The following is a 26,924-nucleotide window of genomic DNA, read 5'->3' on the forward strand; positions in this document are numbered from 1 at the left end:
ATTTTCCACCTGAAGACACTGGCAGTAGTGCCAGGGATACTGTTGTCTTTGCCACAGCTACAGATGCGGTAGTAACCGGAAATGGAAATGAATAACTTCATTGCACACTACAGAAATCCCTGTTCTAGTTCTCACATCAGATTCTATGCAATAACCTTCTCCTTCACCACCTCTACTTCTCTCTCTCTTCCCCCTTCCTCCACTATCATACCTAGGGGTGTAACTTGGACAATATGTTGGGGGGGGGGGGTGGAGCATGACCTTCGGGGTTAGGGGGGTGGTAGCCCCCTCTTGGAAAAATATGAACATTTTTATTACTAGAAATTACATTTAATGGTGTTTTGGAACTTAAAATTACACAATTAATGGGTCATCAGGAAGCTGTTTTGCTAAAAAATATTGGTGGAGTACAGTAAATTTGTTTTATAGGTTAATATTTTTCTGCTAAAATTAATTGGTTTGGGAGGGGCATGTGGCCCATCTGGCCACTCCTCTGACCCTACCCCTTTCATTGAATATAAATCTTAACTGACCATATAAGTTCAAGGAATTGAATAAAATTTTACCCGATAATATCAACAGTTCAACAAGCAGGATGTTTTTATGAAGTCAAACTTTACCTTGTTTGGACTTCTTATTACCTCTTCAGAAAATTGCTTGGTGATGTATTTAAGCTTGCTAATGTGTACAGGAGATTTGTTTGTTCATTATGTTTTTGAGCTGTAAGAACTCCTATTACTTTTCACCTATGAAAAGAATATAAGGAGTCATTTTTTTACTGTTGGATGGATGACAACCATCCCTGGTATAAGCTTTGTGTTTTCTTTTTACCTCAATATTACATTTATCCTTGCAGATGGTTTGTGAAATCGTTGAATTGTTACCTGATAATTGCATAGAATATATGGACAACATTATTGAAGCAGAAAAGCATCAGTCATTATGTAATGGAGTAGCTAATGGTGGAAGCACAGTCAAAGAAAGAGTTCCTAAAGCGCTTTTGCTTGCTTGTGCAATTGCAAAGGCACGAAAACCAGTGGTTCCTAGTGACGTCGTTCTTACAGACATGACTTTGAACAGGAATGAAACACCCTCTGCAGACTTCAGTATGCGATATGAAGACGTGATGAAGACAGTTTCAGAAATTGGTGAAGGTAAAAAAGCAGAATCATCATGGAGCAGGAAAACTGGGGTAAGATTATCTGAAATCTATGTTAATTTTTCATCTTGATGTTTTCAATTTTCTACATTTCATGCATTTCTTAAGTTTTATATCCTTTTTAGGTCATAAGTTGAAGTGACCACTTAGGTTTCTTTTTCATACTCTTACTAAGAGGTTTTCTGAGTTCTTTGTTAATATTTTATCGTGGTGCATGTAATTTTCAACATGAACCAGTTTTCCATAATTAAAAAAATCCATTTTAGGTAACTGGTCGAAGTCACCACTTTGGTAATACACATACTGTTTCATTAATGGCAGTAATCCACTTTATAAAAAATTCAATGGGATTACTAGTTTCAATACACTGTTTCATTTTCGAGACTGGTTAGCTCAATTTGGTGTGTATTTATATATCAGTGTTGAGGAGTGGGTTGAGGCTGGGGAAAAATTAAGTTGAGAATTAGTATTTTAACAGTGAGGCAGGCACAAGGTATGTAGTATGAGAGGTGTGCAGGTTGCCTATGCTGTCATTTTTTTCTATATTTTTATTTGTATGCATTGGAAAATCATGCATTTCATTAATTCAGTGGTACATTTCATTTGTATAAAGATATAACTTGGGTGGCCTCCACGAGGGAAAAAAATGTAGGTAGGCTGAAGCCCCCATTGTCCCCCCTCCTGGCTAAGTGCATGTGTAGGGCATTCCATAGTCTTTTGCTGCACCATCTTTGATGGTAAGTGGTGTTATCTTGATTCCTATTTGGAAGGTGTCCAACCTGTGGTGGCTCGTTGCTGGTAGCCAAAGGGTTGGTCTTTTCAGTCAGGAGATTGGTTACTGAGTCAATAGAAAATAATTTGTCTCTTGGATATTCAGTGTAGATATACTGGGTGCAAGAAAATCATGTCACAAAATTTTAACCTTTTCCCTATGGAGGGCGTTTTTCCATGGCTTGAATTTTCCGATGCTAAAGGATGAAGGCCGTGTTTTCAAGGCTTGAATTTATCGAAGGAAAAGGCCGAAGGCCGTGTTTTCACGGTTTTTCGGTCAAGAATGCCAAGTGGGTCCCAACCGCCATTAGGGTCCCTCGGCGCGAGAGGTAGGTCCCTCGGCCGACCCTTTCCTATTGTCCGTGTGGGGATTATCTCGGCCAATTCCGGCTGTTAGTGCCCCACTCAAGGAAGGTGCTCATGGTCTCTTATTTTTTTATAAGTTAAAATAACTAAAAACGTACATGTTGCATTTCTTGAAAATCAATGCTAGGAATTACATTCTGGATGTTCTGCTGATCGGTTCCAAATTTTAAACGGAACTCTAGCGTTCATTTTAACGGAGTTCATCATCATCTTCAACAAATTTTGGAGCACTACTGGTTAGATGTTTAATTGTTATTTTTAAAACTTACTTGCAAATTTATAGGAGCGTTATTGTAATGATTTACATCTAAAGATATACGTTACTCTGTTAGCCACATTCTAAGAGTACATTTGCGGTGAAATTCGATAGAATATCCGATTTAACTCCTATGAAAAAAAGCCCTTGTAATGTAATAAAATATGATTCTCTCAGTTCTTTGTCGTGAGCCAAAATTACAGCGACTATTTTTAATAACCTCTTATCAACCTTTGAATACAAAGGTTTTATAAATGAATTGTGCTATAAATACTAATTAATTTTGTTACAAGGACATTATTAGGGACAGTTTGGCTATCATTACCATTTTTAGGCACATTTAATGTTCCTTGATTTGAGTTTTGAAGCATCGTCCTGTTAGTCTGGAATACTTCACTGGGAATGCTGAGCATGACAGGTAGCACACTCCATTCTTTGTCATCAAGTCTTGTTTTTTGGAAGATTAAAGGAATTTTGTGGTGTTCTCCTGTGTTTAAGTTATAATCCACTCTAATTTAAGTCATAACCTTTGGGTGAAGTTTTTAAAATAAAGAGTATTTTCATTACAATATATGTCTAAGATAACATTTGAAGTTATTTTTTACAACTCTTGCTTATACTTTTTTATAATTTTCAGTTTGGAAGAGCATGGTTGACACAAGAAGTGAAAAATCAATATGGGAGTGCCAACCCTGTTGGCATACCTGTGGAAGAATTCTGTGATACTTTGATTACTCTTATCACTTCTGAAAAATCTAATGATGAACTTCAGGGAGAGGTATGTGAAATTGTGGAAAGAATTTGGTGAATATTATAATAATTTTGCTACATGGATTCTATTTTCTTGGCATTTTATGTTACTCTGTTCTGATCTCGGCACTTTTTTTTTGGTTTACCAATGTGCACTGTCAGTTTGTGCAATTTAAACAGTTCACTGACCTCCTTATGATTGTTAGAAAATATGTAAAACATCTTTTTATTTAGTGGCTATTTTTATATTCTTTGTAGTGTGACTCAGTGTAAGCTATCTTTGCAAACTGATCTAAGCAAATTTATAAATTATTTCTTTTTACAGCTGGTTGGTCTTATTGGCTTTGATCACCTCAAACTTGCTGAAGTTCTGATGGAGAATCGTAATGACATAGTGTTTACTTTAGCTCTTGAAGCCCAAGAAGTGAGGTTGAAGACTGCAAAACAAAAAATGGGTATGCATTAATTTTGCTTATTTAGTAAGAGTAGTGAAATAATGAAATTTTTTTCTAGCAATGCCTTTAATCCCACAACCATTCTTTGGATTATCTGCCTTTAGGTCCCTCAAACATACTTTCCTTTCCTCATTTTTCTTCCCATTCTCTCATGGGGGGTGCAAAAGATATCTTGCTACCTTTACATTTATTGTAATAAAAAATAATCAAGTCACATGTAAAGTTTAATGAAGTTTTATTTCAACTAATTATACGCATATACAAGACATGCCATCCTATGATAAAAAAAAGTTAAAATTGTGGTTCTGCATTGTTCGGCAATGGGGCTCTGCAAGGGGGGGGGCATGTGCCTAGGGATGAGTCGATTCCAAATGTCGATTCTCGATTCCACCGATTCTCGGGCACGGAATCGGAATCGAGAATCGATCGCGTAAAGTCGATTCCGATTCCATCGATTCCAGGAAGATAAATGTTTTGAGCATAGACTATAAGTTTGGGGCATAAATGCTGCCACACACCTAAGCGGCCGCGGTGTCAGCCTTGCCCGCGCGGAGGATACGCCCCGCACGCGGGTGCTGCGACAAACATACCTAAGCGGCCTCGGAAACATTAAAATGTCGGCAAGAGCGACAAACCGACGAACCCTGAAATACCTCGTGTTCATGAGCAACTCTCAGAGAAAAAAAATTGGAAACCACGGGATCGGGAAGCAGCGCATGCGTTTTCCGTTCTTTTATTAACCGCTGGTCACGGCAAATCAAATTGTTACGATTATGAATCACATTTGGAGAATTCATCTGGACCACCAATTTTAAAGTATAATAGATCGAAATATATTTTTTTACTTTCGAATGATATTTGAAGTCTGATGATAATAAAAACGTGCAGAGAGCGAGTTTTTCTGTGAAAAAAGTTTCTTATAGGTAAATACGCGCTGAAAGCTGTTTTTTTTATATTAGTAACTTTTTAGACTAACACGCGCCTGCGTCAATAATAAAAAAAATAGACACATTCGCGTTTGTATAGCCCAGTTTCATCAATGCAACCCTTGAGGAAGTTAATACTTGCTTGGCATAAGCCGCCGCGGCTTCCGGGCGGACTCGACAGGTTGCGTTCGGCCGCCACCGCGCACCCGCCAGGCTGCTCTGGTATGTATCGACGCCATGAACGCTACTTTATTGTTTAGCCACCGCGGCCAAACGAGAATGTAGCCACCGCGGCTATTGTTATTTTTAGGGATGGTCGGATCGGATACCTCGGATCCAAATACCCACGGATATTGCCCTTCATCGGATCCAAAGTCGCGGAAGACATCGGATCTGGATCGGAAATTTTAAATAATAGCTTCAGTGAATGTAACGCCCCATAAGAGTGGAAAGATTTCCGATTCTCTCTTCGAATGCGCCGTCGCATGCGATTCTTGTCCTACTCATGAACTGTTTTGTTTGAAAGCTCTCGCAGAGGTTGCAATTAGAATTTCAGCCGTGGCCAGGATTTTCAGCATTTCAAAAGTAACTATGTCGTAGATTTCAGAAAACCACCCTCGGCCGTCCATCAGCCCGTGCCTCTGTTGTTTTTTTTTCGCATCCGAAATCACACGGACCAAAAATCATTGTCTTCTAAGGAAAATATCAAATCACACGAAAACAATTGAAGCGTGTTTCATCCCTACCTCGTCTCACCAACTTACCTTTTTTGGCCTATCTGCTTCAATTCTCCGTTTCTAGACTACAAATGCTAGGAGAGTGACTTTCTGGGAAAGTGTTAAAATTAGTTTAAAACCCATTATTTAGTGCCCGGTTTTTTCAACAATTTTCCCCCCTGGTTTTGGAATCCCCCCCCCCCCCCCCAATTGAAATTCCTGGCTACGCCACTGCTCCTTCCCCTCCACCTCTCCTTTACACGCTTTTGCTGCCCACTCCTTCCTCATGCTGAGCGGTTGAGCACCTCGTCGCACGTGACGTTATTACCGTTTTAAATACTTTTAATTGTGTTGCTGATTGCGCAGTTGCAATGTAATTTAATGATGCACCAATAAAAATGTCTTTCATTGTGTATAAACATTTCCATTAACAGGAGAACCAATGAATGCAGTGTGCGTGCACTATGGCGTAAATAATTGCGAGGATGTGCTAAATCCACCTCACCATACTGAAGCATTTTCGGATGAAACACAAGTCCGTATGCGATGAGAAAGTAAAATTCGGGGGAAACGCGTGTGAGGAAAATTTGAATTCAGTCGATAGCAGGGGGGTAGCCAGGAATTTTGTTAAGGGGGGGTCCAAAACCAGGGGGGAAAATTTTTAAACAACAGGGTACAAAGGAGAGGTTTTCAAACTAATTTTAACGCCCTTCATAATAGAAAAAACTTCATTTTTCAGAGATTCTTTTTATTTTTTATTTTTGTAAATTCATGATTTTTAATATTTTGTTTCCTTTTATGAAGGAAAGTAATTGTGTTTTTATATTTTGGGGGGTCCTCTCGCTACGCTACTGGTCAGTGGTTCATCCTAAGATTTTTCCTATTTTCATTTCCAAACCCAAGCGTAACAGTTTAGACCCTGAGTATGTAAAGATGTTTTTAAAAATCAACTTGAAAGCCCATAAAAAAATTTTTAATTTATAAAAATATAAAAATGAGTATGAAAATCTAAAAAGCATTCCATTGATTTTATGTACCCGCAATAAACTTGAATAATGACTTTGTTTAATGGCAGGAATTCGAAAATGCATTTGGAATCGAAAATATCCGATTCGAAAGATCTGGCTCCAAAAATCCTGGATCTGTCCATCCCTAGTTATTTTATACCATTCAATTCTTAAAGTTTAATGACAGCGATGCTACAGATAAATCAAAATCCCACCTGCCATAAGGAGTAAGAATCGATGGAATCGGAATCGAGAATCGGGAATCGATTTGAAGGAATCGAAATTGGAATCGGAATCGAAAAAAAGTGGAATCGACTCATCCCTACATGTGCCCCCCATATGTATCTGCCACTGCCTTGAATGTACCCTTCATGTCACTTAGTGTTCCCACTTGCAGACAACAGCTATGAATATGCTTAAAAATTGCAACATCTTGTGCATACAAAAGGTTCTGCTTCAAGTTGCCCTCAGAAAAGGTTTGTTTTCCTGCTGCAAGGAATTAATTTTTGCCCATGGCAGCATTGTATTACTGTGATTCTCACGGATCATTTTATTAGCTTGAACTGGGAAAAGGAACTTTTATTGTTTCAATGAATGTTTAATGTTGTCATATTCATGGTGAATAAATTAAAACATGTGTTGGGATTTGGACTCGTCTAATCTTGACTTCTTTCTTTTGAGAAAATGACTGAGGGTTGTGGAAGTTGGGACTACAAATAAGTTATCATATCATGCTGGAAGAGGCAATTTGGAAACATATTTACTTATAGAAGTACCTTTAGAGTTCATTTTTAAGTACCAACCCAATGTAGAAGTCTATGACAAAAGATCCATTTGTGTTGCATACCCTGCAGGATATAAAGAGGGCTAAGGGCCAAGAGTAGTGCAGCATTGGCCAGTTTCTGGTAGTCTTAATAAGCTGATATTTTAGAAAAAATAGTCCTCTTGTCATTTGTGATCAAACGGGGGATGACATGAAAACTTTTAATACTTTCTTTTTTATTCACCCTAATATGGAAGTCCTAAACATGTAGCTATAGCTGGGGTGGCAGTATTGGACTTTCCATAGAACAAAATTTGAGGTGAATCACCCACCTTGATATTTGGAGCCCTATTTTATAAGGTGTATAGAACTGAACCTTGAAATTGTCTTCCCAAGGAGGAATGAAAAGTCATTATGACATCATCTTGATGTCATTTTCAAGTCATGGCTTGGTAGTCACGGTGACCTCAAAATGGTCCCGTGAAATGACATCTTTCTTGACTCATGATGATGTCAATATGACCTTAAATGACTACCTATCATTTTGACCTCATTTTGAACTCACTTTGACTATTTGTGACCAAACCTATTTGTTCTTCTAATAACAAATCATACTATAATTTCTGTATTTAGATTGTCATTTAGGGATAAATTAAACACTTCAGATATGAAACTCAACCTTTATTAGGATTTATTGCAACAAAAAACAGATAGATTTTACAAGAAGACATTTTTAATTTTCCTTTTAATGTTCCTTTTCTCCCTCTTCAAATAGAAATCGAGAAAAATCATCTACATTGGCCATTACAGTTGATTCTGTAGCATTTCCTTTCCCTTCAGTTGCCTCTAGTTGCTTGAGCAATTTTGATGAACCACCGCTGAATCTTTGCCTTCTTCTTAATTACTTTACCCTGAGGGAAATTCTTCCATCGTGGTACTGCAAACAAAGGAAAAAATAACATCAAGAAGCTGAAAGTTTCTAATTTTGATGATACATTAAATAGAAAAATTGATACTCACTGCAAATAGCCTTATTGATGTAGGGTTTGTTGAACATAATTTTTCCAAGCTCTCCATCCCAATTGATGCAGCGAGCAAATCCATTTGTACACATATTTCTGGTGTCATGGGCTGAAAACTCCATCAGTATGATCAACTGCAATTTTTCTAAGATGTTAAACCTGTGAGAAAGGAAACCGAAATAAATTTTAACTTTAACATATGGCACAAGAGGGGAAAATGGAAGGGTCAATTTGATGGATGATGTACAGCGGATAACAGTCAATTTACTCACAAATGATTTGAAGAGAGATGAGGTTTTTAGGAGCTCTTCAAAGTTGTTTAAATCCTTCTCGTCATCCAGAGAAGTTTGAAAATATTAGCTGCTTCAAACATCTCATCTTCTGGAGCAATATAAAGCAAATTTTCATTTCCTTTTCCTCTCTTGTATGGTTGCAATCTCTTTTCTCGTTTGTAAAAACATGCGGAAATAATCCGAGAAATGGCACCTTACAGTGAAACAAACGCTCCATTGTTGATTTCAAATGAAGACCTATATTTATTATTGGCTATTATTCCCGTAGTGACGCACGTACGAGCTCTCACCGATAATATTATTGAAAACGAGGAGAAGATTAATTATTTCTTACGCAAATGTAGCAATCAGCGACGATGAGTTATTTAAAAAAACCGCGGCGCATTCTAGTTTAGAAATGGCGCGTCACGGATTTCCTTCGAAATATTTTGGCGAAATAGGTTCGTTCCCGGGAACTTTCTTGCGGTAAAAGCGAGTAATAGACCATTTTTAAGGAACGATTATCATAAAACGTCATTAAATCTCGGACGAAAATCGATAAAAATATCGAGAACAAAAAAATCACGATGTATATCATCCAATATCCATTAAAATATCACGATATATATCATCCGATACAAACATCGGAGCCCATAAAAATCGCCTACCGATAAAATACCGCGATGTATCATTTCATAAAAAAATCTCCAGCCCGATAAAAATTTGCCTTGAGATAAAATATATCACGTTATATAATTTGATGAAAAAATACCTCCTATTTAATATCGCGATGTACCATACATTAGTGAGTTTTTAAGGCAACGATTTATGGTCTAGCATAAACGAAGGCCAACCCTATGCATATTCTAGCCATAAACATTTTCCCAAACTAATTACCCGATACCAAAACATGATAATTTATCGTGTGCGATACACAATCGGGTGATAAATCACGATGTTTTATCGCGGCTGCGGCTTTTATGAGACAATAAATCGTGATATTTTATTCGAGCAGCAAGTTTTATTGGACGATATTTCGTGATATTTTAGCAGTGGCGATTTTTTTATTGGATTATCTAGCGTAGTATTTTATCAAATGGCGATTTTTATCAGGCCCAATATTTGTTATCGGATGATATATCTTTATATTATATCGAAAGGATATAATATATCTACCTTATAATAGTAGTTCCGTAGTATTTTATCGGAAGACTATTTTTAACGATTCCGATATTTTTAATGGTTCAGTTAATTTATCGCACCCGATATTTTTTATTGGACGATATATCGTGATATTTTATCGGTTCCAATATTCTATCGGTCCCGTTACTTTTATTGGGCCCTATTTATCGGACAATTATTTATCGATAATGTACAAAACTCAAATTAGTATTCCCGATATAATTAATTATCGCGATATTTCACGATATATATCGCCCAGGGCAAGTGGCGCAGTCACGTCTTGGGGTACCAATAGGGGAAGGGAAGGAGGGGAGAATTTTAAGGGGCGCCACCTTTTAAATTTAGGCCTAAAACCTGGCTATGCCACTGAGAGTGACCTATTGGATGTAGCCACTGACTATGTATTGGCAGATGGGTCCCAGGAGTTCAAACCTGGGGTGAAACTTTGGGCTCCCCAAAATTAATAATTATCTGCTTTAGGTGTGATATTCGCATGCGCGGTTTTGTGATTAAGTGTCAGGGGTGAGCTCTACCCTCACCTTTCCAAACCAACCTTCAGGTTGGAATGCGGGGAGAGTGAGTATCGTAGAGAATATTTGACAATTTTTTTTATAGATTCTCACTTTTAGTGAAAACTTGTACAAATGAATTCAAAGTCAAAATGATGTCACTTTGACATCAGAATGACCCACAAAAAGTCACCTTTACAGTCCTGACTGAATAGTGACTTTTTGTGGGTCATTTTGAGGTCAAAGTGATGTCATTTTGACTTTTCTTCCTCCTTGGGCTTGAAAATGTAATCTCTAAGTCTGTGAATGGCAAATTTTTACATGACAATCCTTGGAATTTTGAACAGTCCTCATGTAAAAATTGCATAATTTTAATTTATTGAAAATTGATATTGAGATATATTCTCCTCCCTCATGCCAGGGAAAGGTTAATTGCCTTGCAGGTTGAAGTTATTATGAAGCCATAGAAGCTTGTCTCCAGCTCCCTATATTTCATAAACTAGATTTAGCATTCAAAATAAAAGAAATCTTGCAAATTCCAATGAATTTGATTTACTGATGCTAAGCATTGAAATCCATAGGGTCGGTAAATAAAGTTATGTGAAACTTGCATGATTTCTTTTTATTTATAATGAATCGGTTCCACCATAGCTCTCCTTAAACTACCAGTTTCTTTTACCATTAATTTGTGTTGGGAGAAAAAAACTTCTGCTCTAAAAATACAATCAACTCTCAATTATGTGGCCGCCAATCATTTGGTTTGCTCATTGTCTGGGCTATTTTCGCTCACTACACGCAAAATTTTGAAAAGTATTCTGAAGGCAACAATATTGAAAGTCTGTCTTGTGTTAAGCTGACCATCTGGCATCATCGTAAGTTGACTCTACAGCAATTTTAATGGTAGAGTCATCGTGATATTTTGTGATCTGTATGTCAATTTTAATTTGGTACATTTAGATTTAATTTAACTGGTGATATTTTTTTTTATGTGGACCACAAAGCTCAACCCAAAAGACCCACATATGGCTGTCAAGTTTTGGTGCAATCTGAAGAAGAGCGGACCCTCCAGAAGCAGGTGAGAAAAGAAGAGAAGAAGATCCAAAGGGTGGTTAAGGACATGAAGGAGAATGAAGAAACTGAAATTGACTTCAACCCAGTCGAACTTAGGAAAAAGAGGTACGATTACTTCACTGTGAACTCCTTACCACGTACCTTAATTCTTCATTGAGTTGGTTTACTCCAATATTAACAAAATAATGTCAAGGTTTTCCAAATGTGCAGCTTATGACCTTTTTTCTGCATGTGAAGGATTTTGGAGATGAAGTCACTATGGTGATCTTCTTCCATCAAGTGTTTGGCAAACTGGGAGTCCAAATTCCCTCTGATTAAGCTCCTATGGTATTCCTCAACTCTGGTAGATATAGCCCACCCTGTTTTCCCGCTTGACCAACATAAACTGCTGGATAATCATATTGGTTACAGCAAAGCTAGTGAACTCCACCCTTACCTATCATATTAGCCATATACAGTGAAACCTCTATGTAGTGAACCTCTTTACATCATAAACCTCCATACATCATACCATCCCTACGGTCCCGTCAGATTTACATGTAAATTTATAGGCAAACCTCTTTGTAGTGAACCTCTTTATATCGTAAAACCTCCACTTATCATACCAAGGAGATACCCCTGAGACGGCCTAACTACCTCTTCAAATCAAACCGAGACAACTAGACACCATTAATGCAGCCGCGATTATGTACATGGAATGGCATTTTCAGTGATAAATGTTTCACCCTTATTATTTTTTTCTTATATACCTTTAATATGCTGTAATTTTCACGTTAATCATTAGTTGTGGCCATTTTGTTCCATATGAGAGCATACCTAACAGTAAATAAGAACAAAGGTATCTAACTATCCTAATCATTTTAAATGACTGTTGAATTGAGAGAGATCTCATAATTTTCTCTCTAATCGTAGTAAAAATCATGTGATAGCACGTGCTTTCTGTAATTATTATGTATATAGGTAATAAATATATGTTCACTAATCCATGCATGTTTGTTTAAACACATACATATAATGGTTTTATAGACAGTAGTGCCTTTCATTTCTGAATGATATGAAAAAATGGTGCCTATCACTAAAACATCTCTATAGTGAACCTCCATACATCATAATGCCCAAATTCCCACTGTTACGATATAAAGAGGTTTTACTGTATGTGGAATTGAATAATAAGTTACCATAGCAATTAGGACTGTAAAGGACACCTTGAAATTGTTTCTCGGCATACCATTGGGTGTTTGAAAAACCTTGACATTTTTTTCTTCTCTAAAATGAAAATATTTAGTGATTTGAATTAATGTTCCTGGCTTATTCTCCTTTCATATTATTACCTTTCCCTTCCCACCCCTGCTCCGTGAAGCAAGGTGTTTCCCATTCCCAGAACCCCACCCATTGTTCACACCAGTCATTCACTACCCTCCCTGTGGCTTCTTCTCCTTCCTCATCCAGCCCGCCCCTATTACCCTGATTTTATATTTGAGGTGGCTTGTGATGAATTATTGTCACCTTTTTGAAACTTGAAATTGACTCTTGAAATCGAAACCTAGATCAGTGATAAATAAATATTTACTTTTAGGTGATTTTATGTCTATATATTGTGATGTAGTTCCATGAAATAAGCCTGAGAATGTAATATTTATAGATGAAAAAATAGGATTTTAGACAAAGAAAACAAATAAAATTATGTACTGTCCTATCACCTAAAAATACAGTGTAAAAGAAAACATGGAATGATTGAAACTTACACATAGATACACTGTGCTTGATTTTTCATAAAATCTTATTCGGACTTTCTGGTGAAAGATTTGGTGTGAGCGTTTGAAACAGTGATCTGGAAAACTTCTGGAGGACACAGGGCATATTTATGATTTTCATTCACGTGTTTCATAGGTGTGATTTACTGATATACGTGTTGATTATCAAAAAGCAGTCAAAGTTGTATTGACGTCAATTATTTTTTCACAGAGAAGCAGCATTATTGGCAGCCAATAGGCCTATTTTCCGGGACAGGTTAATAAATGCTTCAAGAAGAGTTCCAGTTGATGTTTATCCTCATGTTTATGACTCAATGTCTAAAGCCAAACTCTCATCAGGTGAGTTAAGTTGTAAGGATTTCATTTTTTGAATTTCCCTGCATTTACCTTGCAGATACATGGCCATGGTTTCTGTTTAGTGATTTTTTGTAGTCCCATGTATTTATGTCCTATGCAGTCCTTTGGAGATCTGGATATTTTATGACCATATTAGTAGTTTATTATTTATTTAGCCCGGATTCAAACCTGCTTATTCAAATATTGGTCAAGTGTGCTACCAGTTTGCCACCAAGCCAGGGATAGGTTAATAAGGTTAGCTTTGGTGTGAAATACTTCGTACCTGTGCCTGACTGCAAAATACTGTATAAGCTTGTGTAAGAGGCGCACACGTGTAAGAGGCGCACCCCTATTTTGAGCATCGAAGCTATGAAGAAAAAAATTTTTGCGGCATTTTTTTATCCTATCGTGCGGTGTTGCAGACGTATGCCTGGAATTTCAAGTTATCAAAATTTCCTCTTTCAGTACTATTTGAAAGAGGTAATTTTGATAACTGCGGCGGTAATAGCGGCATAAGAGGGAGTAGAAAGAGTTCTGATCCTCTCTTCGCATACGCCATCGCTCTACGTTGCTTGTCCTACTCACGAACAATTTTTTTTAAAAACTCTCGCAGGAGTATTGCAATAGAAATGCAGCCCTGGAAAATTTTTAGGCAAAACACGACAGGCACATAGCATAACCTTCCCAAGAGATTGGACAACAATCGGGGCAATCTCAGCGCCGTATGATAATAACCACGTCGTGGATTTAAGGCCCCTTGCACACACACCGATTTTTGACGGCCGGTAAAATATCGCCGTCCACATTTCAATAGTGAACAATGGGAGAGCATTGGAGCTTGCACACGTACCGAACACGCGACGGCACCGGCAAAATGCCGGTTAGCTGCCGGCCATTGTCACTGTGGATCGCTGGCGCCGGCTCAAAAACATAGCAACTTATCGTATGACCGGTAAAAATCCGGCGTGTGTGCAAGCATCGCTTCGCCGGTAAAATATCGGGCGATATTTTACCGGCTGTCCAAAATCGGTGTGTGTGCAAGGGGCCTAACGGAACTACACTCGGCCCTCCATCAGCCAATGCCTCTGCCGATTTTTTCCTTTCCGAGACTCCTCAGGAAAATAGGAAAATATCAAGTGACAGGGGAACAATGGAAACGTGTTTCATCCCTACCCTATCTCACCAACTGACCTTTTTCGGTCTACCAGGTTCAATTCTCCGAGTTTCTGGACGTCAAATGCTAGGTGAATCACCTTCTGAGCTCGAAGATATCTCGATATCTTTCGGCAATTGTATGACATGCACGAGGTTCTAAAAAGAATTAGACTTAACGCGACATATATCTGACAGCATTTAAGTCTTTTGAGCTCTAATTGATTGACACAAAGATTTATAGATAAACAAGGCTACTAAAATTCAACATAGTCCAAACAGCACAATTTCGGAAGAAACAAGCGTACCATAAGCGCATTCAAACAAGACGAGACGAACTGGAAACTTCAGGCAACGCAAACTGCGTATATCACATTGCTGCGCCTTCGCCCCTTCGCTTTAAAGGCAACGACGTCACATGCAAGATCGGACGTGTTCTTCCCTTGCTCCTTCGCTCATAGCCTCGTAGCTTGAAATACGGAGGGGAGGGATCGCTTTCCTTCCCCTCGACCTCTCCTTCCGCGCTCTTCACTCATAAGCATTTCCGATTTCTTCTATCCACCATTTAGTCCAAAAATGAACACACTCGTTCAAATTTTTTAAACAGCAGGTTTTGAAACCAATAGATATTTCAGCAAAAATCCTCATATTAGCGTCTGAAGATGATTTGTGAAAAATCAGGTTCTCAGCGTAATGGAAATTGCTCGGCAAGACAAGATGTTGACTATTAACCAGGTATGTCCTTCAAAACTACGCGTTTCTATACGTTTGATAAGCGATTACTATATGCAGTATAAATGCCGCGGGATGCTCACTCGTGGCAGTAAATTTAGCGCGCGCTCCGGAGCGAATCACCCCGCGCGATCTTTTCAATGTTCACCTCTGGGATACCGACGTGACGGCGCGATGCTTGCAAGAAATTCAAACAGGAGCATTTTAAAAATACGTCACTAAGGGAGAAACTCCCCTGCCTGCCGCTTGATTTTACCCAGGGTTTCAGATGACTGACTCATGCTGAAAACCAAGGCCACTCAGTTCCCCTTGGACTTGCGACCGGGGAAGGGGGGGGGGAAGATAAGAAGTTTGTGTAAGAGGCGCACCCCCATTTTCGGCTGCAATGTCTGGGAAAAAAGGTGCGCCTCTTACATGCGCTTATACGGTAAGTTAATTGTTTTATACAGTACTTACAGGGGGAGACCACGAAAGTTGCTCCGCCTTATTCGATGCCGTATTTTTTATGGCCTTCGGAATGGTGAACACATCCCTGAACTAGTAGTGGTTCCGTTGAATGGGCCTTAGTTTGGCTGTAATTAATTAATTTTCATGCGGTACTTTTCACAAGCCGAGTATAGTTTCATGATATCGCACCTATCATCAGTAGGGTCAGGTGGGGTAGTGGTTAGCGTTTACGGCTACCACACGGAGGACCAGGGTTCAAGGCTCTGTGATGGCTTTATATTTTCTTGTCTCCATTGAGATCGCACGGCCTCAACTTTTTCATTAATTTTAATTGCGACAAGCATAGACATGAGACTATTTTTTTATCACCATAATGACATTTAGGTATTTAACACGTTCCCTGCCGCGCGCCGCCATAGGGCGTCTCACATAACTTCAAATTCGAGTTAGTGAGACGCCATATGGCGTCTCGCATTGCTGCTGGACGCAACTAGTGAGACGCCAATGGGCGTCAAAGTAGCGTTTTCGTTGAATCATCAAGCTATGTATAGAACTTGAAATTTAAGCTAAATTTCCTTATGCACTGACGAGACAATGTTATCTTCTGTGAAGGGAGGGTATTGGTAACACATTTTAGCTCGAATTTCATTTTTTTTTTGTCTTCGGTTTCTCATGTTTTTTTCGAGAGTGCCATTTTTCAATGGCTATATCATTCTGTGTTTCAAGTGGAAGCTTGAGGTAATATATCTCCGCACAATGTTTCAAATTTCATTTGCAGAGTTTTTTTCTTTCTTTTCCTTCCCTCAGTTGTCGCTTATACCTAACCGAGTGAGGAGCATATCAGTATACCAAATTTATTCTCTGTGTCTGTGCCTTCGATACGGAAGTGATAACCAGTCTAGTGAATATATCATGTGTACTCCGTCACGCATTATTGGGGGAAAGAAACGTTTTAACGAAGAAGAAATCGAGCATATGTTTCATTCTGACAATTCGGCTTCCACCAACGACCTTGAAGGATTTTCTGAAGGAGACACCGCTAATTCAGGGTGTCTGAGGAGTCGTATGAATCCTCAGAGTCAGGTAATCTTTCTTCTTCTAATACAGGTATGATTCCTTATTCCATTTTTTTATTCACATTCTAATAACTCCTGCTCAGTGGCGCCGACTCCATGGGGCCTGAGGGGGCCCGAGCCCACCCAAAAATTCGTTACAGATGTGAGGAAAAAATGTATCATGCTTGTCAATTTTCCCCGGAGTGTCCATATATCGAGATTCGAGTGATCAGGGTTCTAATGTCGATCATATGACTCTTCTAAAATGCTTAAAAAACAAAATTAACTACTTATTAAATTTACAGAGACCGGTTTGGGCCCCCCCATTATTATATATGTTACAAAGAATTCTTGCAGACGATGTGTCCTAAAGTTGCCCTCAGTAAAGCCAAACGTGTTTCTACAAAATTTATGATCTCTCCAGATCAGCCGTACCTTAGCCTCCCAAGTATAAATCATTGCACTAATCATCTCCGGATACGATAGCAAATATTATTAAAAGCATAATCAACAATTAAAATTTGTTTTAACAGTATTTTCAACCATAGCTTTTGAGTGTACACTAAAACGTTGGAACGAAGATCCAATGGCCTGAGCCGCCAAATGGCGTCTCATCAAATTTTAGGCATTGTCAAAAGTGGGGAGACGCCCTATGGCGTCGCACGTGACTAAAGTTACAATCGATAGCGCATCACATAATGAGTCCAAATATACCGAGAAATATTAGTAACACCCGGAGATAGGCTCAATATCGTTATTGCCGTTTGGTAATAGGTTCGAAAACATTCGCCTGGCACACGCGGAATGACAGTAGAATTCGGGCCCGGCAGCGAACGTGTTAAGCAGTGTCATTTCAAACACGGAGATACGACGACTACACTAGCAAGGGTTGGTGTGCGCCAAATTGTTAATTTTTTCATTGCTTATACTGATCAACTTCCACATTAAAAATGGAAACCACTCTTGCTAGAGCACATGCCATTAAAGGCTCGCGGCGACCAACAACATCCGTACAGACATCATTAATAAGAACAAAAAACGATTATAAAATGCCATATTTCTCGAACACTTGTAATTCACTTTACTCCAAAGGGAGTTTACTTACACAGTACCTATGTGCTAAAATAACCATTCCGAAATATAATTTCCATTAATAAATAGGATGAAATAAAAGTTTATGACCCTGGACCGGACGTGCTGGCGTATAAAATACGTCATTCTTCGAAAACCAAGGATTTCAACATCGTGCGTACATTCTGGGCCAGAATGGTCTCGTGTATTCCTACAATGTACTTTGACTGTCTATATTGCGAGTTTTCAAAGTTCGAGGTACTGTAGCTAATTTTTTTTAGATCAGCAAGAGGAACCCGTCACACGTGGGGTATAAATTACGCCGGGAGACCGGCCGTATACCACCTCTGTACCTTTATATCTGTATCACCTATAAATGTATAAGATTTTACTAATTTCTACAAGTAAAGATTAATTTTAACAAAAATCGAGTATTATCATATATGCACATAACATAGGCAAAGTACGCCATTCGCCCGGTTGTGAAGCAATAACAATCGCGCCCGCTAGAGGGTTAAAAGCAACAATTACATCAAATGTGTCTGGTGCTCGCCGCTTCCCAAAATCTTCCGTAGCCCTTCCAATATAATAACAAGATATGCACCAACAAATGTCATTTCTACCAAAAAAAATTCACTGTTTTAGCCCCCCGTTAATCTTTCGTTATGTTTTTGAGTAGAAAGTGGAGCCTTCACTTCTCCGCGTTGAAAATGACACTGCTTAAATACCTAAATGTCAACATGGTGATAAAAAAATAGTCTCATGTCTATGCTTGTCGCAATTAAAATTAATAAAAAAGTTGATGCCGTATGATCACAATGGAGGCAAGAAAATAAAAAGCCATCACGGAGCTTTGAACCCTGGTCCCCCGTGGAGCCGTAAACGCTAACCACTACCCCACCTGACCCTACTGATGATGGGTGCGATATCATGAAACTATACTCGGCTTGTGAAAAGTACCGCATGAAAATTAATTAATTACAGCCAAACTAAGGCCCATTCAACGGAACCACTACTAGTTCAGGGATGTGTTCACCATTCCGAAGGCCATAAAAAATACGGCATCGAAAAAGGCGGAGCAACTTTCGTGGTCTCCCCTTGTTAGACAGGGTTCATACCATTTTGGAATATGACTGGGGAAGAAAAATTTTGGACTGGAGTATAGCTTATCTCAATCCCAGGATGAAAACACTGGCCATTAGGAAGGATTAAAAATGTTTTGAGAATGACTACTTATGAAAAGGGATTGACAAAAACACTTCTGCAAGGTTCCTGCGCTTGAGCAACTGGCTATTTCACTTGTGGTTTTCCAAAAAACAAACTTCTGATGGAAAAGGAAAAATCTTTTACTTGGGAAAACGGCATCTAAAAAAATTTGCTCTTTACAAAATGTTGATTCTCACTATTGTGAAATGAATGTGCATAGATAAAAGATGTCGATAGAATTCATCTTCATGATGGTTGGTTCTTAGTGAATGAAAAAGTAGACGATTGTGTGTCAAGAAAGAAAATAAACGATTATCATTCATGGGCCACGTATTGTTTTTCATAAAACTGCAGACCTCCTCTGATAGATTTTAAGTAGAGATGCACGAATAGTATCTGCGAATATTCGAATACCAGAAAGTATTCGATATTCGAGATCTCGAATAATTATGCTAAAAGTATGAACTCGAAACTTTGAATTTTGTGCCATACACTGTCGTATGCACGTTGTTGGTAGATGACTCGGAAAAACATAGAAGACTATAGTCGTTTAGTGCATGCAGCGCTGTTTTAGGCAAGTTGACGAACTACATCAAATTTGCAGATTAGAGTGGTGAAAAGATATCATTTGACGTGGGGAACCAAAAATGATCGGGGGAAATAATCCGAGGTTTTCCTCACGAAACCCCTCAAAAAAATGAAAAAAGTCAGGAAAAAATATTGACTTTTGGGTAGAGATGTGCGAATAGTATCCGCGAATACTCGAATACCTCGAATACTAGAAAGTATTCGATATTCGAGGTCTCGAATAGTTATGCTAAAGATACTGTCTCGAATACCTCGAATACTTTGAATTTCACGTCATACACTGTCACACGCACGTCGTTGGTAGTTGACTCGGAAAAATGTAGAGAACTGCAGTCGTTTAGTGCTCACAGCGCCGTTTTACGCAAGTTGACGAATTACATCAAAGTCGCGGATTTGAGCGGCGAAAAGAGTTCGACGAGGGGAACCGAAAATGGTCGGGTGAAAAAATCCGAATATCCCCGATTCCCCACACCAGGAGAACCTCAGTGCCGTGGGATAGCAACCTTAGGGCATTTCCCACGATCCGCTATCCCCCTCCATTCAGCACTCGCCTCACCCACTCTGACCCTTTCCCCTTCTCCGAAATCAAACAAAAGGTCCCAGCTCGCGCAGAGATCGTATTACGAAGACCTTAGCTTCGAAAAAAATATCAAGTTACGAGAACAATAAAAACGTGTGTCACGCCCTCCCCCCTTTCCTAACCCACTGACCTTTTTCTGGCTACCTGCTTCGAAGTTCCCCATTTCTGGAGATCAACTGCTGCATGAGTACTGTGGGATAGTTACATTAGTGCATTTCCCAAGATCCGGTATCCCCCTCCATTCAGCACTAGCCCCCCTCTGAGGCTTCCTCTTCTTTGAAATAAAAAAAAGGTCACAGCTCGGGCAGGGATCATATTACGAAGACATTAGCTTCCAAAAAAATACCAAGTTACACGAGAACAATAGAAACGAAACGTGTTTCGGGCCCCCCCTTTTCTGACCTTTTTTTTTGCCTACCAGCTTCGATGTTCCCCATTTCTGTGGAGGTCAACCGCTGCATGAGTCATCTATTAGCACAAAAGGTGTCTAACAATGACTTTCTTCAATTGATATTACAGCTTTATTGGATTGAAATATTAGTAATGTGCGCGTAATTTCAAAAAGAATAAGACCAAACACGACGTATTTCTGAGTTTATTTAAGCATTTTACGCAAAGAAATTAATGTCAAAATACGACGGAGACTGAGCATTCTGGCAAAATTCGATATCATCACAACTGAGCTTCTCGGAAGTTGATGCGTTTTTTTTTCGAAAACATATACATATCAAGTAGCAATTTATGAGTTATGCTATAAATCTCTATTGTCACAGTCGAAGGGATATTTTCTCAGGATATTTGGTTTCTCCCTGCTAGTAATTCGAATTCATCTGCTTATCTCGTGAGAACTTCCAAAGATGGACGGAAAATAATTGAAGAAAATCCCGTGGAGAAGCGCGTGTATTTTGCATAACACCTCGGATTGTCCGCTAGCACTTGACAGTAGGAGTAAAGCGAGCTACCTGTTGAAAATAGGAAGTTGGATGAAGCCGAGTATCAGATCGGCGTGCCGCAGAAATGGAGTTCGGTAGATAAGAATATATACATCAGACAGAAATCCATCGTAGCAGTGTAAAAGCCGAGATGGCATGCAATCATTTTTTCGCGAGGTGGTGTGTCCCCTTAGGATATTTGAAAGAGAAGTTAGTTGAATCAACTATAAGCCGAAATTGTTTCCATAAAATTAAAATATTCCATTAATCAGCTAAATTCCAGTTTGAATCCTTAAAAGGAAATCTTAATTACTCGCCAAAATGCTGGGTTTCCTCCTGCATAGGCAACCTAGTCAAACATTCCCGCATTTATCGTTTTTTTCGTCCCCCCTGAAAAACTATAGATCGAGGTTCCACTGTATACCTTTATATTTATACATTCATTAAGGGAAATAGAAACTTAGCAAGAAATAAGAAGCTTAAAGAAATAATATGCTTTAGGCAATTCTAGTATTCGAGGTATTCGAAATTCGAGGTATTTGAATATTCGAGCAATGATTTAATATTCGAATTCGATATTCAAATGCGAGAAATCTGCTATTCAACTCATCTCTACTTTTAAGTAATTCTGGGTGTGCGGTGAGCTCAAGGTAAACTTCAACCCATTTGCAATCCTCTCTAAATTAAGTCCGGAAATTTCAAGGAATAGATATAGTATGTTGATGCTGTGAATTCTGTTGTGCAAAATCACCAAACTGATATCCTATGTCACGAAATGAACTATTTTGCACAAGAAAGCTGCAAATTATTCAACTAGCTCTTTCGAGAGTAGTGTAAAGACAGCCAGGCTCTGAGACAGCTATTGAATCACTTAGATAACCATATTTTCGGCGATGCAACTTTAAAAATAGAAATTTTGTAAAACTCCAGAAAACCTTCCATTGCTTTGATCATTCCATTATTTAAGTTTCTAGATCATCAATCTTTTACTGTATTTAAATCATCACATCATAAAATGTGTTTCAAAAGGAAGTCTCATCTTATTTTGCTCAAGTTTATTTACAGCATTTTTGCTCTTCATGCTTATGAATTTTTGTATGCCTAAAAGGTGATGTATCCTCCTTAGCTGCACCTATCCTGACTTCTTAACACTAAAAATGTAACATTTAGCAAGCCATATGGGACCATTATTCTCAAATGTAATGGTTTATTACCTTAACTTTTAAAGTCATGGTTATGATGTTTTATCTTTATTTTTAAATGTTTATCTTTTTCTTCTTTAGGTTACATTGCTGGTGTAAAATTGGTTCTTCCGGAAAATATGGAAAGAAGTGACAACAAGGTTTATGAAGAAGTAACGATTCCAGTATCTGATTCAGCTCCAGTGGAAGTGGGCAGTAAACGTGTTCCAATCTCATCTTTGGATGAGGTTTGTTTCTTAATAATATGTATTATCTATGTTAGGCTTGATAGCCTTTGTGAAGTATTTGCTGAATAAAACTGATATTTTTGGTATCAGACTCTCCATATCAATGGCAAAATTCTAACAACATGTATCTCAAAAATAGCAACTTTTCCGGAGACCAGAAAAATATTTAAGCATACATTTGCAAACAAAGAGTTGTTTTTTGCTTGAATTTTTATTTTTTATTAACAATATTTGCAATATTAACTCAGATCGGCCAAATTTTGAGATAGTTGTTGTAAGAACTTAGCCATTGATATCTTGTCACATGAGAAGTGTATCTATTTCTCTTTCATTTCAATACTCTTTTTTTGTTTCAGATAGCACAAATGGCATTCCAGGGTATCAAATCTCTCAACAGGATACAATCTGTTGTTTTTGATGCTGCTTATCATACAAATGAAAATTTATTAATATGTGCACCTACTGGAGCAGGAAAAACAAATGTTGCTCTTCTTACTATTTTGTATGCAATTAGACAATTTATTGTGGATGGAGTCATCAAAAAGGATCAGTTCAAGGTTAGTAAGAAAGACTAGTGGATAGTAATTTCTTCATGTATCCATGTACTTTTAATTGGTTGGGAGAGTAATGGTTAGTGGGAAGTCATGTTTTACATGGACTTAAGTTAATTGGATGCTAATTTTGTGTGTTGTACGGAATTCTTTAGCTTGAATTATATTTTTGTGTTAAACTATCTCGATCACCTTAACCAGTCAAAAAACTGTAAGTGCCCTCACGGGCGTCACCACCAAAGGGGACATGGGGGACGCATCCCCCCCCCAATATTTGAAAAGTCAGTTTTGTTTCCCCCCTAAATTGTATAAAAAAATTAATATATCCCCATTTGTACCCCCCAAAGTGTTGATGCTGATGATGCCAATAAATACCCTTGAGTAGCAGCTCATGGAAGGTACTTTGGGATTTCATGCAATAAAAAATGGGAATTTCAAGTGGAAGTAAATGGAAGAAGTTATTCTCTGCTCATCTTGGAATGATTTAGTACTATTGTAGCAATGCTAATGCAAAAAGTATCCAATGTTGACTTAGAATGAGGTAGAGCAAGGTATGTGGTAGGTGAAGGCAAAGTAATTATCATGTGCTTATTCTATGCGAGCAAATTCAGTTCTTATAGCGTGTAATACTAATTTATGTTATACATATGTTAGTAATTATGCATTATTAAGTGCATCACAGCTGAATGAACTGAGTGATTGCCTTATTGAAACAGAGGCAAAAATTGTTATGTCATCATTATCCATTTTCCCTGATTTTTCATTGTTTAACTGTAATTTTCATCTTTGCTGAGGTGTGGAATTCCTCCCAGCCAGTAGGATATCTTCATTTATTTAATTCAAAATTTATGTGCATAATGGATAAGTAACTGAACAAATAGCATTTTTGATGAAATTCCTTGAATTATGGCTGTTTGGACAAGGAGTAGCACTCTGAGCAATTTCCCTACCTTACATTGGAATTCAATGGATGTCAATAATTTGTATTATTTTATTGTATATCGCATACCTTAAATCACAGTACATCTATGATTATAACAAAGAAAATAATATTGCAAGAAATTTTTTAATATACTCCCAATAGGGGGTATCTATTAATTATGTGAGGCATGTAGGGGGAGGAGGTCAAGCTGATTCTCACCCTATCACACGAGGGAGAGGGGGCCCTGGAAAGTACCACATAATTTTTTTCCCCTAGAAGCAAGAGTAAAATTGTTATCCTAGTAATCTTAAATACTTGTCGTAACTAATCTTTAATAAAAACAATTAAACAAATTGTTTTTTTTTTATAAATACAACACAATTAAACCTAGATTGCATTCTTTACCCTGAAAATATGCATTTTGAACAATCTCACATGAGATTAAAGGGAGGGGAAGGAATTCAAGCGCAATCTCGCGATATCTCACTAAGGGGTAAGGAAGGGGGTCCAAAAATTGCTTAAATCACCTCACATAATAATGAGAGGCTACTGTATGGAAAAAATTTGTTTGCAAAAGTGTCAACCACCAATTTAAATTTGGAAGGCATATATGGAATGGAACAGTAGTCATTCGGAAGTCATATACCAAATGGAACAATAGTCATTCGGAAGTCCTATATGAAATGTAACAATAGTCATTCGGATAAAGTCATCCTACTCTTTGGTCAATTGTATTCATTACTTTCAGCTACTCTGTAAAATTGATTTTTGGTATACCATGTTGTCTTTTGTTTATTTGGAAGCAGAGTCATGGACTTGATATGGACTGTGATAGTTTCTGTCAAAATTAGAGGTTAATAAAGTATATAGGAATTAGGAAGCCTAAATAGAATGATTGTGGTGATTTTTCTGTTACTGCATATTTGATAGTTTTTCTTTTCTTTCCATTCATTTAGATAGTATATGTTGCACCGATGAAAGCATTGGCAGCTGAAATGACTAGGAGCTTTGGAAGTAGACTTGGACCTCTAGGATTAACTGTGAAAGAGCTTACTGGAGATATGCAGCTAACCAAGACTGAAATTATGCAAACACAAATGCTTGTTACCACTCCTGAGAAATGGGATGTTGTCACAAGAAAGGCCACAGGTTTGTGAAATTAATATTCGACCTGTCTTTGTTAATACTTTGAGTGCCAGCCCCTAATTTTAAAGCCCTACTGAAAAACCCAGCCATTTTTACTAAATTCGCCAATTTTTTTAAACATTAGCATGAAAAATATATTAATAATGAAAACCTACTGTTTTTGAAAAATAAGTTGCAACAAATGATGTACCGCCATAAAATGCATATATTTTTTATTACGCTCAATTTGAACTATTTAAACCATGGAAATCTTACAAAAGCATTGTTCCTAGCGAATCATTCAAAATCCTGGATGACAAAAAGGGTCACTGCACCATCAACGAACAGCTCTTTCTTCCAAAGAATTTTCACACAAAGTAGGCTGAGATAAGAGTGCTGGTAGCTATAGAGGACTTTTTGTCCTCAAGACATTAAAAGAACTTTTTTCCATAGAGCAGTTGATTTTTGAAATAACAGAACCACTAAGCAGTAAACTGGAAAAGTACCATGGGCAAAATATTACAGCTTCACGCAAACAAAGTCAATAAAATAAATAGACGTAGTATTACGTCCATGGCAATCCTTGCAAGGATTAGCAGGACGTAATATTACGCCCATGGCACGCAAAGTGTTAATCCCTGATTTATGGGATCATTTTTTCCATCCCTCTGAGTGATAGCTTTTCAAGTGTTCAACTGATGTCTAAATTGGTTTTAAATAGCTTCATTATTAGGATAAAGTTATAAAATAAAAAGAAATAAAAATGAGGCTAAGCTTATTTAAGTTCAGAGCATTTTTATCATTTATTCATTTCTTTTTGGTGGCAGGGTGCATAATGTTATATCAAGATGAACTTTAAACTACCCACATTAGGACCTATGAAAACAAATTATCTGTAGTTGGTTGAGTAGATATTAGCAAAGAACTTTATTGCTCCTGTCAGTGGTAAGGATCCCAAAGAATGATCTGGTGTTTTACTATAATTAATATAAAATTAATCTCTTATATCTTATTTACTCACGTAATCATTTTTATGGGTATTGCATATTATTTTTATGGAGCTATCTCTTTCAGCTAGGTAATGTTATATTAATGCAGAAGTCAGATGCGTATTTTTTAAAAGCATTCTTCTGCATGTGAATTCTCTTTTGATTTAAAACCACAATGGGAGAGAAAAATAATTGGGATTTTTAAATTCCTTCATTTATTGTTATTCCAATTTTATGTATAGATTATTGGTGTAGAGGTTTCAGATGATTCCTTTTTTGTCAATGTTATTTTGTCTCCAAGTGTTTTTGATTCAGTTTTTCCGTTCATAATTCATTGATATTTTTTCAGGTGATGTAGCTTTAACAAGTTTGGTGAAGTTGCTCATCATAGATGAAGTTCATCTTCTTCATGGTGACAGAGGACCTGTGGTAGAGGCCCTGGTGGCTAGAACTCTGAGGCTTGTAGGTATTTTAGGCTATTTGTCTCATTCTATTATGTGCATCTCTCTTTATATTTCTCCCAATCTCTATTTATATCTCATAATTTCTGGATTTTGTTAATATGATGATCCTAGTTACTACTGAGTTTACAGGTTTGTATAGCATGAGTGTATGTTGGAGAAAAACGTGTATTTTCTGGAAAAGGAGTCCCTCCTAATTATGTTTTAGATATCTGGTTGTCCATTAAAAATTAGTACAACACATGTACCAAAGAGTCATATTGTGATCTGTGTATTTTATGTCACACAGTTTCATAAAATATTGCCTGCTACTCTGAAGTTGGTTCTCATTTGAATCAAGGCTGATAAATGCCTAACACTAAATTGAGA

General features: G+C 37.7%; 1 protein-coding gene and 1 long non-coding RNA gene across 2 annotated transcripts in view; one reads left to right on the forward strand and one right to left on the reverse strand.

Moving 5' to 3' along the window:
• LOC124165102 (activating signal cointegrator 1 complex subunit 3) overlaps positions 1-26,924 on the forward strand; it is a 73,348-nt gene that overhangs the window by 1,571 nt on the left and 44,853 nt on the right. The window contains exons 4-12 of the mRNA XM_046542391.1: positions 857-1,192; positions 3,190-3,330; positions 3,628-3,757; positions 11,156-11,330; positions 13,191-13,318; positions 22,362-22,507; positions 22,864-23,064; positions 24,937-25,129; positions 26,444-26,556. Coding sequence (XP_046398347.1) covers positions 857-1,192; positions 3,190-3,330; positions 3,628-3,757; positions 11,156-11,330; positions 13,191-13,318; positions 22,362-22,507; positions 22,864-23,064; positions 24,937-25,129; positions 26,444-26,556 — 1,563 coding nt within the window. The remainder of the gene's footprint in view (positions 1-856; positions 1,193-3,189; positions 3,331-3,627; positions 3,758-11,155; positions 11,331-13,190; positions 13,319-22,361; positions 22,508-22,863; positions 23,065-24,936; positions 25,130-26,443; positions 26,557-26,924) is intronic.
• Positions 7,906-8,839, reverse strand: LOC124165103. The gene is made up of 3 exons (XR_006866121.1): positions 8,464-8,839; positions 8,190-8,350; positions 7,906-8,106 (listed from the first exon to the last, which is right to left on the reverse strand). It is a non-coding gene; the product is annotated as an uncharacterized LOC124165103 (long non-coding RNA).

This window comes from Ischnura elegans, chromosome 9 (genome assembly GCF_921293095.1).
Source record: "Ischnura elegans chromosome 9, ioIscEleg1.1, whole genome shotgun sequence".
Classification (NCBI taxonomy): domain Eukaryota; kingdom Metazoa; phylum Arthropoda; class Insecta; order Odonata; family Coenagrionidae; genus Ischnura; species Ischnura elegans.